The sequence below is a fragment of the Pezoporus flaviventris genome, unplaced genomic scaffold (assembly GCF_033815535.1).
Source record: "Pezoporus flaviventris isolate CSIRO_AGI_PZ_B2104156 unplaced genomic scaffold, CSIRO_AGI_Pfla_v1 ptg000007l, whole genome shotgun sequence".
In the NCBI taxonomy this organism is placed as follows: domain Eukaryota; kingdom Metazoa; phylum Chordata; class Aves; order Psittaciformes; family Psittacidae; genus Pezoporus; species Pezoporus flaviventris.
The window spans coordinates 10,567,113-10,583,446 of record NW_026892555.1 but is presented as its reverse complement, the minus strand read 5'-3'; the positions used below and the strand labels follow the sequence as shown (position 1 = coordinate 10,583,446).

General features: G+C 41.3%; 1 protein-coding gene across 5 annotated transcripts in view; it reads left to right on the top strand.

The window, feature by feature from the left end:
- The window catches only part of NSMCE2 (NSE2 (MMS21) homolog, SMC5-SMC6 complex SUMO ligase), a 131,787-nt gene that overhangs the window by 46,844 nt on the left and 68,609 nt on the right, over positions 1–16,334 (top strand). For all 5 annotated transcript variants that reach the window (XM_061447732.1, XM_061447731.1, XM_061447728.1 and 2 more), the window contains one exon: positions 14,813–14,966. In XM_061447732.1, the coding sequence (XP_061303716.1) occupies positions 14,813–14,966 (154 nt within the window). The remainder of the gene's footprint in view (positions 1–14,812; positions 14,967–16,334) is intronic.

The window sequence follows — 16,334 nt, the reverse complement described above, 5'->3', positions numbered from 1 at the left end:
TCATCTAGTCGTCTGTCACAAAGTAGGGACTTAGAATGGTGCCGACACACTAAACAGAAGGGTGCAAAGGACTTCTGTTAAATAGCAGACATAAAGACATTGTTAAAATGTATTTACTGCTGAAGGAGGAAACCATGCTAATACACTAATTAAATCATCTTGAGAGACTCATAATTATCTCTGCAGGATCCGCATCCATTTGATTTGTCCTAATTCAGAGTCATCCTCATCTGCAATCTCTTGCCCAGATGGAGCATGGAAATCGACACTAGCGTTCCTAATATGCAAATAGAGATCTGCAGTTCCACTTCAAAGCGGGAGCTTCTGAAGTGGGAGGTTTAATTATTCCATTTTGAGTTAGTGACTCTGCAAAAGAGGTTGTTTTTTTTCTTCTGCCAGTGAATTGGGTGTTCTTTTTTGTTCAGTTTTGTTACCCAACTTTGCAGGAGGCATGTCTCATTCTGTCATGCAAACAATGAAACAGTTGACCAGTTAATGATCCATCTGTTTACTGATAGTAATCCATAACTTCCTCAGGGAGTTGCTGGTCCTGTTCTTGGGTTCGTTTGCATGTAGTATTTTATATGACAAGGTGAGATTCCTCATTGCTCGTCACAGGAGTCTGTCATGAACTTGAGAAATGAGGCAGATATCAAGTGCCCTGTATTTTGTAGAGATGAGCTGTGTCTGCTGTCAAAACCTAAATCCTTTGGGCAAAGAGAATGTGCCTGTGAGGCTGGTGGAGAACCGAAAGTCACAAAGCAAGAAATATTATCGTGTCTGTATATTGCATGGCAGGAGGCAAAACCGAAGGGAAACAATCATGATGGGGATTGATAATGGTTCATTTACAGGAACTGGCCAAAATAGCAAGTGATCGGCTGAGGAACAGCTGAAATTTCATCTGATTGTGAGTAACTACAGAGTAGTGTCAAGTCAAATTTAAATATTTTGCTGCAACATGTAGAGAAGATCCCTGTTGAAGGGTGAGATGCAATTACAAGGTATGGTTACTCAGGGTGAGCTACACTGTTCCACTGGGATGGCGCATTTTCACTTCATAATCAGGTGACTTAGAAAGCGTCACTGACAGTTAAGGAAGGTGCACAGTGGTAGCACTCTCAGGACAAAATATTCCTAGGTACCAGTGGGTGCACATGGAAGAACATGTACTACAATACTCTGTGAAGAGGTCGGCACAGCCTGCCCTTCCTGTGAGACTTCTGAGCCATGTGTGGAGGGGAGGCAGTGAGGCAAGCACTCGCTCCTTCTGCTTCCGAAATCCTTTGCCAGTGACTCAGGAGCTGGTGTTCGGTGAGAATGTAATATATAAAAGGAAGAATGGAGGCATCCCATAATTAGGGCTAAGTAATAAGAGAGAAATCAGTTTAGCATGTGATATACAGTGAGTGAGTCAGAGAAAAGAAGGAAAAGCGTGCTTGATGGAGATACAAGAAGGAAAGTGCGTTACTGAAAAGTTGTGATGAGATGAGCTTCAAAAGAAGCTAAAAAAGAGAAAGCAAAGTAATATGAGAAAGAGGAAGGGTGAGTTTAAAACCGGTACTACGTATAAGAGCTAGGGCTATAAATTCAGGAGGATGTAGGGAGAAGTTCAAATGGCAGGGGAGGTGTGATCAGAGCTGGCATAGGCTGAAAGAACTGGAGGAGACAAATTTGATAGCACTGTAGAAACTGAGGGACAAGGAACAAATGTATTTATTGAGTTTGCAAATAGCAGAAAGGAAATGCTTCTATGCACAGAGTGATAAGTTTAGAAGAAAATTATTTTGTTTTAATGTTTTTACATCTCACCATAAGTGACAATTTCTAGTCATAGACAACATCAAATTCTAGGGGTTGTCAGCCAGCACAATAGGAATGGGTTTAATAGTAAAAAAATACTGAGTTTTTTGAGTATTACAGCCGAATTGATGCTGGTTTGACTTACTGTATAAGTCCTTATGGAGACAGACAAAATTTCTACTCCGTAACCTTGTTTTGTTAGCCAAGATGGGACTCACACAGAACTGTATTCTTCAGCCTTGTAACTGCAGTTGAGGACTCTCCTTTTTTCCCTGTTTTTCTCACCCTGCTGTCACATTTTGCAGACGTGAGTAAACTAATGCAGCTGTCACACACCAGTCTCGTTTACAGAAATAGTTGTTCTAAGCTGTTTTAAATTAAAGTTGGATTTTAATGGCTTCCAACAACATGTAACGATCAAGGGCTTATGTGTAATAGGGGAGTCTATACAGGCTGGAGAGTTGGAGTACGATTTCATTTTTAGTCACAGTTTTAAGCCTGGATTGACACTTTACATTTAGACTTAAAGAAAGGCATTGCATATAAATTGCAAGAGAGTTGCAAACCAAATGTTTCTGATTTTTAAAAACCTCTTCTTGTGTGCTTTGTATTCTGCAGTCAGCTATCAGATTGCATCCGGTATCCACCTTACAGCTAGGTATTACTGTTGCTAGTATTGTGTTTAATTACAGTTTATTATGTTGCTCACAGTTTTTTGGGTTTCCTTTAATGTGGAGAGTATGAAGCAAGCTGGTTTTGAGCTAAAATGGGGAATTTAGTATAATAACTGTAATGAAAAAGCTGTTCAGGTTTCATCTCAGCACCCAGTTTTGTGAGGTTCTGTATGGAAAAAGATGCTCTGGAATCAGGATGATGGGCTCAGTTGTGCAGGGGGCACAGCTGTCATAGCACAGAAGCAGACAGTTGTGAAGGGGTTTGTGGGCATCATAATAAAGGAAGATGTTTTTAAACAAGGATTTTGAAAAAGGATTTAAAGAGATATTCCTAAAGGTTTATGAGGAGCTTTCCCACAGCAGGAGGACCAGGAGAGGGAAAGTATTGAATACATTTGTTTTGAGAATCAAGCAGGTAGAATGACAGACACTGACATCACCTGTTACCCGGTTACAAGAACAAGCCTCTTGCTGCTCTGATAGGTAACAGGAAGGGTGTGTATAGGCTGCAGGGATTTTGGGAAGTTGATGGGAAGGATGTGTAGGGTGGTAACATAGACAAGATTAGTCTGGGCTGTTACACAGCACATGTTGTCTTTGCAAAAAACCTCGTGAGTGCAGAGGAACATAGAAGCAACTTAATCTAGCACACTAGGAGCAAAGGCCCTTTGAATGCTAATTTTCTGCTACAGTTCTGTTTCTGAGGCTTTGCTCAAGCTGCATTAATAACAAAGCTGGGACCTATAGGCAAAGAGGAGGAAAAGGATTACAGTGGAAAATATCCTTCTGTCAGATACTCTTATGCCTGCAGGGAGCCTGCAAAAACTAGGGAACTGAGGTATCCTCTGACTCCTATCTAGCAAAAAGGGTATGTTAGCATTCCAGAGTGTCCTGTACAACAGAAAAGAGACACTTGTGCATGTACCAGGAAAGCACAGTGTTTGCCAAGACAAGGAAAGAGGTGTAAGCTGTCAGCTAGAACTGTTAAGTCAAGAAGGATAACAATGGAATCAAGGCCTGGGATTTAGTGGCTGTTAACTCTATTGAGGGCTTTCCTAATAGGAAGCTGGAAAAGAATTTATCGCTAATAATGACTGAAGAATGTGATATGTGGAAAGGCTCAAGGTAGAGACTTGTCTGTAAGACATGCTCAGTAATGTGCAAAATAAAAGGCAATTTTGCCATAGAGCACATACTGGGACTGTCATGCAAGTGATGTGCCCAGTACCCACTGCAGTGCGAGGTAGGTACTCTCAGTTTATAAGGAAATTGGAGGGCCGCATTGCACTCGTTTTTTCCTGCTTAGTGCACCTCTGCACCATCAGTGTATTCACTGTTCTGTATTAAAGGTGGAGCTAATCCTGAAGGAAGTATTGCCATCCTGATCCATACATTAAAATAGGTACATGAGTTTGGTGAGTGGAGGCTCTAAGCATCAGCCAGGATATATGTTTTTCAACTACAGTCAATTCAAATAAAGCATGAGTCTGTACTTACGAATTCTTACTGCTGTTTCCCAAAAGTGTAAAGGTTACATTTAGTCTTAATGAAAAGTGACAAAGTGACTCACATTGCTGTTTTGGAGAGTATGAAGCAGAAAGGCTGTCAGTGCTGAAGAACTTTTTTGGGGACAAGAATTTCATCAGATGAATGAGAAAAACCTGAGAGGAGTAAAAACTGAAAAAGCCTGCTTGACTTTTTCAAGGGAGGTCTATCCAAGGAAGATGGAAAACCTCCCTCTGGAAAATCAGCTGATTTTAACAGTACATGCTGTATGCAGGTCTCCAAAGGGTAAGTCATACTTTGTATTTAAACAGCTGGCATAAATCAACGGTGTTTTGTAGGAGCTGGTGAAGGTAACACTGAATTGTACTTGTTTTAGGATTTAGCCCTCTATTTCCACACTATGGAAAACATGGGGTTTAGAGATCTCAGTCAACCAAGCAGAGCCATACAAGAGTAAACAGGTTGTAATCTGAAATCACCTTAGGGCCTTCTTCTGCTCCCATTGAAATCAATGTCTAAATTCCCCTCAGTTTGAGTGGGATATTAAAATAATAATAAAAAAGCTCTAATATCCATGTTAATGTATTTTCTAAATATGTGAATTAATCAGCAGCTTGGTAAACTGGTTCAACAGCCTGATGCATTTGCTGAATCAACCTTGCTAAAACAGATGCACCATCTGCCTTGCAGTTTCTAACATGCTGTTAAAATAAAGCAACATTTTACAAGAATAGCTGATTTTTGCTGTTACAGGCCTTAATCTGTGCTCAGGCAAAATTGCTTAGATCAAGACGTAGTGTATCTCTAGTGCACCAAAATTACCTTGCAAAACTATGTTTGTGGCAGAACTTTAATATACAAGGAGAAGGGATTAATGAATTTACGTACTTGCTTCTCTGCTGTGTCTTGAACCATATTTTTTAGGTGTTTTAATAAATGTCTCCAAAATACTGTGGAGTTTTTTGCTTTGTTGTTTTCATATATTGAAAAACTACAAAGGAACAAGATGCAGAGTTCTGTTTGGTTAAAATCATTAAGAAAATTCAGTCCAACCCTCATGGCAAACCGCAGGCAGTTGGGCTTTCAGAAGTGCTGAAGGGATTAAGGTGTTAAATATCCATTAACTTTCTTCCCTTTGGTACCTTGGGAAAACCTCACCTCTAATGCTCACATTTGTTGCTGTCTTTATGAGCTAGTTTTACACTATTGGTAGCAAGTAGTTTCAATACTGGTATTTCAATGAGATCCCCTTTCATTGCTTCTTTTTACCCCTTTACGCTTTGCAGAGCAGCTCATAAGGGTCTTAGAGAGAAACAAAAAGATGCTCCCAGTCTTGTCTTCACCATAGTGGGTGACTGGGGAAAATATAAGGATATTTTCTTTTCTGTTAAAAACGTGCCTAGTAAAGCGTCTTGCTTGAGGTGAACCTTCTAACAGATGGAAACCCCAAGAACTGCTTGGGCTAAACTTTGCATTTGTGCCCAGGCAGTTTTGCTTCTTCATCTGGTGCTCATGTACTTTAGTCCCACTCTGTATGAATGGTTCCTTTCTAAATGGGAGAAATAAAGCAAAGCAGAGTGGGCCCAAGTCCATTTCTAGCTTTACCAAAATAACTCTTTACATGCTATGACTTGTGAGGAGTTCCTTTGGATATACCTCAGTGTTCATGGAAGCAGTGTGTGTCCCTCTGTACTTTCTTCATAAAGGTTAAACACCTCCAGCTGCATTCAAAGTAGGGAAACAAACAGTGGAAGATACTGGCAGTGTCATTGGAGGGGACACCTTAGCTGCAACCACTGCACTGACATGCTGCTTTTTGCACTATGGCAACCCTGCCTCACCTCCAGGCTGTGACTCTGGCAAAGTCTTGGGATATTTGAAACGTGCTGACAGTCATTTTCTGTTGTGCTGGCCTGGTTTAATAGGCAGTATGTGTCATAAGTATGGGTCAGCCCTTATAAATATGCCTCTGTTGGCGTTTCACAATTGTCTGCAAAGGTGTTGCTCAACCAGAGTCCCAGCCCTGCAGTCATGATGTATAGAGGTGTTGAAGCTCCTGAATCAGATGTGGGCCCTTAGGCAGTTCTGACTGCAGCAGAGCTGTGTTCCAGTGAGTGCTGCTCCCGCTGCTGAGTGATGATATCCTTTTTGACTGCCCTTGCAGATGTTTCCAAGAGCTGTGTTTTATTTGTGCATCAACAAATGATCTGATATTTGCTAAGGGTTTGAATCCAGCCATTGAAGAATAATAAATGACTGTTTAGGTTGAGCTGAAATTTTGCAGCCTGATTCAGTTACAGTGGTGACTCACTTAGAGTTGGTTCTCACATGATTCACAAAGTGTATGGGTGACTCAACCCACAAATTTACTTAGCTCCCATGTTATTTTCCCTCTCAGTGAAAAAAAAATTGGTTATAATAAATAATCACAGCAAACTTTGACTTACCCCAAGGTAAAATAATACATGTGTTGAAAGGCTGCATATTTGTAATAATAAATTACTTAGTGAGGTAAGGATGAAATAATAGGACATAAGTATCGTTAAACAAGAAAGAAATGTGACGTGCATTTTTGGTTGATTTTGTTGCATAGCAGAGGTAAATAAAGGGAAAATAGTTATTTTTATCTGATGGAGATGCTCAGAGAGGCTGTTTCGACAGTGTCTGTAGTTATTGTTCTAGCCAGCCAATTCTTGGCATTTGTTCTCTGAAATAAGTAGTTTTAGATATGTCCATGTCTGGATCAGACATTTTAAATTGATGGCAATTCAGAAAATGTGAGATGCCTGGGTTCTGAAAACTGGGTCTTTATAGGATGTCTTAATCTAGGCACCCCAAGCCCTGAAGTACCTGAAGTTTTCTGTCTGAAAACTCTTGACTGAGTTCCTTTAATAATATCAATTCACACAGATAAGAAATTCGGTTCCAACAGGAGCTATACGATACTATATTTTCCCTCAAAAGATGCAACTGCTATCAGTGTTCCATAAGCATTATGTACAGGCACATGGGTGTAGTGTAAATGCAGTCTAAATTACTATGAGTTTAGAGTTAGGTGGAGGTACCAGCATATCCTTTTTTGGGTTGTCCCAGAAGAATGTAGATGTCTAGGTAACTGCATACCTCTGAGCTTCTTAGCACTGGGTGACTAATCACCCTCCCTTTCATAAATGAAACAACAAAGAATCTAGAAAATGAAGACACTCTGCCATCTCAGCTGACTGTGTCATTAAGAAGATCATTAGCAAGCAGGAATGGTTCTTTACCTCACAACTACCAAATGTCAGCAATATCCATAAATTAAACTTCAAAAGTCCGTATTTCATAGGGATTAACTTTCAGGAAGCAAATAATGCGTAGTTTGAAAGATTAAGGTGAGAATTCTGAATTCTTTGGAAAAACAGTTCCTTTGCAGGTTGTGTCGTTGGTTTGAGGAAACCTCAGCATGTTCGAATGTAGGAAGAAATATCGGAGGAATAAAATGGATGGCCTTGGCAGACTCTCCAAAGCTAAGGGACAAAAGTGATAGCTGTGAGAAGGGAAGGGGTACCTGTGAACAGCGACAGGATTTGAAGTGTACAACTAAAGGACTTCTGTGCTAGAGAAGAAAGAAAAGGCTAAAAAATAACCGTGGCGCATCACATGGTGAACCACTGCAACGCAAAGTCCAAAGCAGCATTTTTGTGGTAGGCAGAATGCCGCTCTTCTATCACAAAGTTTGCCAAGCAGCCACAAGCAGTTTCAGGCCTCTTTGTAGGGAGTGAACCAAATGCACATGTTAATTTGAACTTTCCCTCAGCTAAAGAAGAAGGTGAAAGGATGGCTTTGTGCTCAAAGCACAGAAGCGGCGTTCATTTATTCCTGGTACTGCCACAGTCTCCTTGTGCAACCTTAGGCCAAGTTATTTGTCTCTTCATGCCACAGTCTCCCCATTTGTAAAGTACAGTTGATGGTACCGATGTCACAACGGGCATTTGAGGCTGAATTCTTTAACCTTTGTAAAGTGTTTTGGGACATAATACAGGGAAGGACAAATTGCTAAATGCTGCAACCCTGCATGCAGAGTTATGCTAATCAGTGCCTTTTTAGACACTGATCCCTTACTGTCTGTAGACTAATAGTGCAAGCTGGTGCAATTTTAGTCTATGGTACCTTTAACCTCACTGGCTCTTGGATTGGTCTGGCACAGAATAATTTATTTCCTGTTTGGTGGTTATGGTAATTTCCCATACTGCCTCTTTGAATACCCTAAAGGTTTACCATTATCTTAGGCTGGCCTTTCAAAAAGCCTGATTTTTGAGGCATAGTTTAATAGTCTTTGCATGGAATAGGCACACTACCAGTTGAAGAATCTACAAAAGGAATGCTCATCCTTAGAGATAGATACTGGCAGAAGTCAAAGGCCTGCCATGAACTGGCTCATTTCATAAGCATTGCCCGTCAAAAGCAATAACCTCTTAGCACAAATGAGCTGAGACCAGGTGGTGTGGTGTGCAGCCATGAGCAAATATATCTTTTGATAGGTAAACCACAGGTACGTTTTTCTAAATAATTACTTTTTTAGTGTTTCTAAATGTGTTTTCCTGACAGCACTGCTGGTAGAGTATGTATGGAGTACCATTAATTATCATGTATAACAAGTCTGTTCTCCCTCTTATTGCCGAGCTCCCATGTAAATACCCACATGGTTCCTTGCTGCTACGGGACTGTCACAGCAGATGCTTCTGCTTTTTTCTATTGCTGTAAACAAGCTGTTGTGACTGATACTTCTTTTCACCATATGTCCTGAACACTCCCAGTTCATAGTTATATGTCATTTCAGGATGCTTTGTAGGGTGTGTATGCCTCCACCCCATTTCAAAATCAATATAAGTCTCAATGGATTGACTAATGACTGTAAGGTGTTACTTGGCATGCTGGTTTTGGCTGACAGTGCTACTAAATGAACAGTTGTTTGCTTAATGTGTCTTTCATGGCTCCTTCGTGAAGTAACTTCTACTGAGAGATTGAACATGCTTCGGATTTGCTACTAATCATTTTTCTGACATGCTGAGACCGAAAAGAAGTACAACCCCAATATGTTGCCCTGATGATTGGTAATTTTCCTGTGTCCCTTAGCCATATCCTAAATTTGTATTGTCCTCATACATGTTGATATGCTCATCTTCACTACATCCATCATGAATCTGTACAGTAGGAATGGGTGGTGAGAACTAAAGAAAACTATGCCTGTAAGGGTGTGTATGATGTTCTGTCCCACCAGGAGGAACTAGGACTGATGTCACATTTTCTTTCATTTGGTTTCATTTATGCTGTTGGGTTAGAGCATTCTCAATTCTCTTCATGGAATAGGATATGCAGTGACCAAAGAGAAGTTGCTTGTGCACAGCAAACATATTTACTTGTTATTAGTGTGGGTGGACATGCCTTATTATTCACCTGTGACATGTTGACCTTCCAGAAGGTCTGCCTGGCATAGTAGTGCTTGTAATAGCATACATGATGGTAGAGTATTGAGTGTGGTCAGGAATGGTGTCTCTACTAATCATTTTAATAAAAGCAATTGTCTGGAGGTGAACAGGAACTGAATTTAAATTGGAAACATGAAAGATGTTAAACTACAGGAAAGGGCATCCTTTGAACATCTCTTGTCTGACTCTTTAGGTTTCTGTACTAGAAGGTTGTCTGAGCTTATGTCATACAATAACACTGTGTTGCTCGACTATCCTCAAGATGCAGTGCATTGCTATTGGGAATATAGCTGTTGTGAAAGACTTCATTTTTTCGTGATATCTGGTGGAATTGCTCGTGTTGCCTTTAGCAAATAGCATGATATCTCTTACTTGGTTAGATACATGGCAGCAAGCTGTGTGAGAGTTCTGTAGCCAAGGAAGGGTTTTATGTAATTGTTATCTCGAGGTTAGTACAGATACTGACATGTGAATTTCTGCAGTTGCACAGTGGCTGAGGCAAAGCTTGTGTGTATACAACGCAGCTTCTCAAACATTTCGTGGCAGGGGAGTTGGCACTAGATTATCTTAAGGTCCTTTTCAACCCTAACTGTTCTATGATTCTATGATCTGGCCTTTTTACTAACATGACAGTGTAAGTTACAGTCCCTTCTCTCTTTCTGCTCATATGTGTAAAGTCCTTTAATTCTTGGAGTTGAGAAAACCACTGAGCTAACATTGACTGCACCTTTCTCTTCACCTCTCACTCTGAGGTTATGATTGAAGATGCTGTGTTGGTGGATTTTGGTACTCAAATCTTTTATGAGTCAAGAAAAAGATAAAAAGAGCCTGATGTAACTATACCAATGTGAAACATAGTCCCTATGGAGAAGAAAAGACTATTGACATTGTCTTTACTATAGATAGATGTCTGTGATGAATGTCAATATCATTTCTTTTACTCTTTGTGTATCAGCAACTTAGAAGCACTTTGGTTTGTTGGGTTTTTTTAGTATACACAACTGGCTCTTCTATATGGTATCTGGCCACAGTGCTCTCATTCATGTTGAGGGCAGGTCCTAGTGACGAGTGGTGATTTGGGCTATGCTTGTGAGTGTGGTCCTCTGTTTATACATCATTTTTATGTTAAAGAGAGAAAGAGAGAATGTCTGTAAAAGCAGCCTGATGGAGTTGTTGCAGGAAGGAGTATGTTTGCACTACATGTTGTCCAGCTCAAATAATTATTTTTTAATATGTTGGATTTTCAATGTATTTAGATTTAGTAAATGCATTCTTGTGCTTGTGTACACTTGATGGCCAGTTTTCTTCTCCAGCTGAATATGGAACAATGATGATTCTGATTCTGATAGGCCTTCTTTTGCAGCAGTCTGTCGTGGTTTAGCCACAGACAGCAACTAAGTCCCACACAGCCACTTACTCAATCCTTTGCAACAGGATGGGGGAGAGAATCAAAAAAAGTAAAAATGAGTAAACTCGTGGGTTGAGATAAAGGCAGTTCAATAGGTAAAGCAGAAGCCATGCACACAAGCAGAGCAACACAGGAATGAATTCACTGCTTCCCATCCCAGTTCAGCCCATTTCCAGGCTAGCAGGGCTCCATCATGTGTAATGGTTACTTGGGAGGACAAACACCATCACTGTGAATGTCCCTCCCTTCCTTTTCTTCCCTCAGCAATATATGCTGATCAAGACGCCATATGGTGTGGAATAACCCTTGGGTCAGCTGCTGTCCCTGCTGTGTCCCCTCCAGCTCCTTGTGAACCCCCAGCTTGCTCGCTGTGGGGTGGTGTGAGGAGAGAAAAGGCCTTGGCTGTGTGTAAGTGCTGCTCAGCCGTGACTAAAGCACCTCTCTGGTATCAGCACTGTTTCCAGCACAAATCCAAAACACAGCCCCATACCAGCTACTATGGAGAAAAGTAACTCTATGCCAGCCAAAACCAGCACACAGAGGCAACATGTGAGTACGTGTGATTGCCCCCATTGCCGGAAGCACAGAATGCTCTTATTTCCTTAGCTCCTTTTGTCAGGTTTCACAGGCTAAAGACTGTAGGTTTCTGCTTGGCTTTATGTAGCACTCTGAGCATCTGTGCTGTTGGTCTTCAGAGTCACTGTACTCCTTTGGAACCAAGGCATTCCTGAGTGTCTCCCATTGACAGCTGGATGTTGTGGTAGGTGATCTTTCCTCTCCAGGTGCCTTTGAAAGCTACATGCTATCACCTGGCAGTGCATGCTTTTCTCTTATTTTAATTCTTGCCACAACTTGTGTCTGCCTAAAGTAAATGTGCCAAACTGCTTTACGCTTGGAAGAAATAATAGTTCTATGGATTAATTTGCTTGGATTAAAAGGAAAGTTTAGTTTTCATGGCTATGTAGCATTTTACGTATCTGCAAAGTCCATTTTTACATGAATATTTATTATTTCATTAGCTACTGAAAAAAGATGCATTCCATAGGATTTCCAAGGTCTCTGTAAACTCTGAAGCCTGTAAATGATTTGATGAAGTGAACCATTTTTGTCTCAGTAGGCTCTTTTCCTCTCTTTCGCAATGACCAGTACCATGGTCTGGTGAGGGGCAGAATGTCATATGTGCTGCAGGGGAAGAGTGGCTCAGCAGAAATGCTTACCTCCTTTATTTCAGAATGTCATGTTTCACCATATGTTTGGGATAGAAATAGCTTTTGTCTGATTCAGGAAATGCTTAGCATTAAGAATGTGACAGATGTCCACCTTCTTTCAGAGTCTGTGCTGTTGCTGATCATCATTGCATAGCACAGTCCCTATCACCTGTAAGCTAGTTCTTATGAAGACCTGTCAAAGGTACAATTCCCTAGAATTTCATGTCGGGAAGCAAAGACTCTAATCATTGTTTTCTGGGGATTCACAAAGTAATTTTTGCATTCTTGGAATATCTTAATATCGCCTACATGATTGACTTCCCTTTTGTTTCTAGTCATTAGTTCTCCGAATTATTTCAGATGCAAGTATTATAAGCAGATGATTTTCAGGAAACTGTTTTTGCCTGCCTGTATGGAATAATGCTTCTTGTTCACACAGCACAAATAAGTAGAGGTGGTTTCCTTTTACATTAGCTACGTGTACTGCTTTTGCTGCTGTTACCATAGAGTCACAGAATGGTTTGAGCTGGAAAGATCGTCTAGTTCTGAATCCCTGGCATGGGCAGGGACACCTCACACTAAACCATGTCACCCAAGGCTCTGTCCAACCTGGTCTTGAAACAGTGCCAGGGAAGGGAGCAGTCACAACTTCTTTGGTCAAGCTGTTCCAGTGCCTCACCACCCTCACAGTAGGTAGATTATAAACTTCCAGAAAGCTGATTCAAAAGTGGGGAGAGAGGGGAAGCTTTTAGAAAACTCTTTAAAAATTACTTGCCTTTCAGTCATCTTCTCACTTTATGGGCAGTTCTGTACTCTTTGGTTTCATTCACATTCAGTGTTGTGCTGGCTCTTGTTAACATGTTGATCTTTACCACTCATGGATGTAAATTTGCCTGCAGGGTTCAGTTTTGCCTGTTGTTAGCGTGAGAATGTTAGCTGGCGAATGAAGTTGCTAAGCCATGGTCCATCATATTTGAAAAATCGTGGCAGTCAGGTGAATTTCCCAACAACTGGAAAAAGGGAAATACAACCCCCATTTTCAAGAAGGGGAAAATGGATGACTGGTCTGTAATTCCCAGGGTCATCCATTTTCCCCTTCTTGAAAATGGGGGTTATATTTCCCTTTTTCCAGATGAAGTTCCCGACAGAACAGACCAGTCAGTCTCACCTCTGTGCCTGGCAAAATCTTGGAGCAGATTCTCCTGGAAGGCATGCTGAGGCACATGAAAATCAACAAGGTGCTTGGTGACAGCCAGCATGGCTTCACTAAGGGGAAATCCTGCCTGACCAATTTGGTGGCCTTCTGTGATGGGACTACAGAACTGATGGACAGGGGTAGAGCAGTTGATCTCATCTACCTGGACTTGTGCAAAGCGTTCGACCCTGTCCCACACGACATCCTTGTCTCTAAATTGGAGAGACATCAATTTGATGGATGGACCACTCGGTGGATAAAGAACTGGCTGGATGGCCACACGCAAAGAGTTGTGGTCAATGGCTCAATGTCCGGCTGGAGACCAGTAACGAGTGGTGTCCCTCAGGGATCGGTGTTGGGACCGGTCTTGTTCAACATCTTTGTCGCTGACATGGACAGTGGGATTGAGTGCGCCCTCAGCAAGTTTGCCGATGACACCAAGCTGTGTGGTTCGGTTGATATGCTGGAGGGAAGGAATGTCATCCAGAGGGACCTTGACACGCTTGTGAGGTGGGCTGATGCCAACCTCATGAAGTTTAACCATGCCAAGTGCAAGGTCCTACACCTGGGTCAGAGCAATCCCAGGCACAGCTACAGGTTGGGCATAGAAGAGATTCAGAGCAGCCCTGTGGAGAAGGACTTGGGGGTTTTGGTCAATGAGAAAATGAACATGAGCTGGCAGTGTGTGCTCACAGCCCAGAAAGCCAACCGTATCCTGGGCTGCATCAAAAGGAGCGTGACCAGCAGGTCAAAGGAGGTGATCCTGCCCCTCTACTCTGCTCTCCTGAGACCTCACTTGGAGTATTGTGTGCAGTTCTGGTGTCCTCAACATAAAAAGGACATGGAACTGTTGGAACAAGTCCAGAGGAGGGCCACGAGGATGATCAGGGGACTGGAGCACCTCCCATATGAAGACAGGCTGAGAAAGTTGGGGCTGTTCAGCCTGGAGAGGAGAAGGCTGCGTGGAGACCTCATAGCAGCCTTCCAGTATCTGAAGGGGGCCTATAAGGATGCTGGGGAGGGACTCTTTATTAGGGACTGTAGTGACAGGACAAGGGGTAACGGATTCAAACTTCAACAGGGGAAGTTTAGATTGGATATCAGGAGGAAGTTCTTTACTGTACGGGCGGTGAGGCACTGCAATGGGTTGCCCAGGGAGGTTGTGAATGCTTCATCCCTGGTGGTGTTCAAGGCCAGGTTGGACGAAGCCTTGGGATGATATGGTTTAGTGTGAGGTGTCCCTGCCCGTGGCAGGGGAGTTCGAACTTGATGATCTTCAGGTCCTTTCCAACCCGAACGATTCTATGATTCTATGAAATAACCTGTACAGCAGTAACTGAGTTAAATGACACTGAGAAGTTAATCTCTGCATATCATAGTTACTTCTGCTGAAGCAAATATTTACCTGGAGGTTATGGTTTCAGAGCAGGAAATCTAAATGTAGTCAAAAGAAACCGAGATTATGTTCATGGCTTTTTGCTTGATGTCTTCTGCTTTGTATTAAAATAGGTCATAATGAATAACATTGTACTTCTTATTCCTTACAGATCAAAAGAGAAAAACCAGAAAATATACCAGATTTAAAATCTTTAGTACACGAAAAATTTACTGCGATGGAGAGCGAGAACAGTGACTTAGATTTGCAAAACAATGAAAAATATGTTTATTTTAAGGATCAGCTTAAACAGATGAGAAAACAATGTAAGTCTTATCTTTTAAAAACTATAGATTCTTTGAAATGGTAAGATGTGACTAACTGCCCTATAGAGCTGCTGGTTATGGCTCAAACTGAGGTGGGTGTTTGTATTTAAAAACTTACTTAAATTGCTATCTGTGCAGAAGGAAGCCAGTGTTAATTACTTTGGTAGTTTTATTTAGACTCCCACAGCTCCTGCTATGTCTGAATACAAATACCCTGAAAATGTTGCTTCACATCTTTTTCTGTGGAAGGTGGGCTTTTTCGTTAGAAGCCTTTCTCATTAGTTTTATTCTTAGTTGATAGGATCTTCTAAAAAGATTAGGTAAGCTGTTTTCATTTGTCACTTAAACAAATTGCTCTTGTTTCACAACTTAGGATGTGTTGCAACTCTAAGAAGACCTTTGCTTTAATGGTAGAACTATATTGTTAAAAAATGCTTACCGTGTGTGTTCTCAGGTTTACAGCTTCTATGCACGCACCATGTAATGCTGCAATTTATTAAAATCTGGTTTTCTTAATTCATGTGATTTATCAAGTGTTAAATTACGAAGTTATTTCTGCTTGAATTACCAGAAAAGCTGGAGAGTGAACAGTTCTAGTATTTATGCAGCACGACAAAACTGTACACTTTTATTGCCCTGCAGATTATAGTAGCCATTAAAATATCTCTGATTACTGTTGCCGGGAAAGTTCATAGGCTCTAACACTATTTGTGCTGCTCTTCCCCAGTCGTGATCGTGTTTTGAACTCATATTATTCTGCTTGCTGTCCCTTGACCCCTGAACCTATTCCCTCCCACCCTGCATTTTGATTTCAACATAAACTGGTATCTCAGGAACCTCAGGAGTTATAGATTAATGATTTATACCATTAGAAAGTGATACTCTGGATGCTTTCCTGTAGCTCTCCTTGAGCTTTGTTTTTGTGGAGCCCTATCCGAAACCCGCTGAAACTAGCGGAAAGAATTTTCCCGCTGAGTTCACTGGACTTTGGATTACTTCCCTGTTCTCTGTAGAGATTTATGAAGTGTGAAGACATGTTTGACAAGGTGAATTTTAGATCTGATATCTGAAAACTCCCTAGGATTAGAGCTTGAGGGCTTAATATACGTGTTTCTTGTCTATGGTTTCTGAGATTTTGGATTTGAGTATTAGTATCTCTGAGTTCAAGTGAGCTCTTGGCGCTATTCTTAAGAATGAGCATACCAAGTTGCAGACCACAGAACAGTGTAATTTTCACTCTCTCCATAACCATAAAATTATTACTGCCCCACCATTATGTTGTAATTCCTAATTTCCAGGTGTTTGTAACTGAGAAGATAAAATCTTGATAACTGACTTTGGATTTACTTTCCACCCTGTACTTGCCTG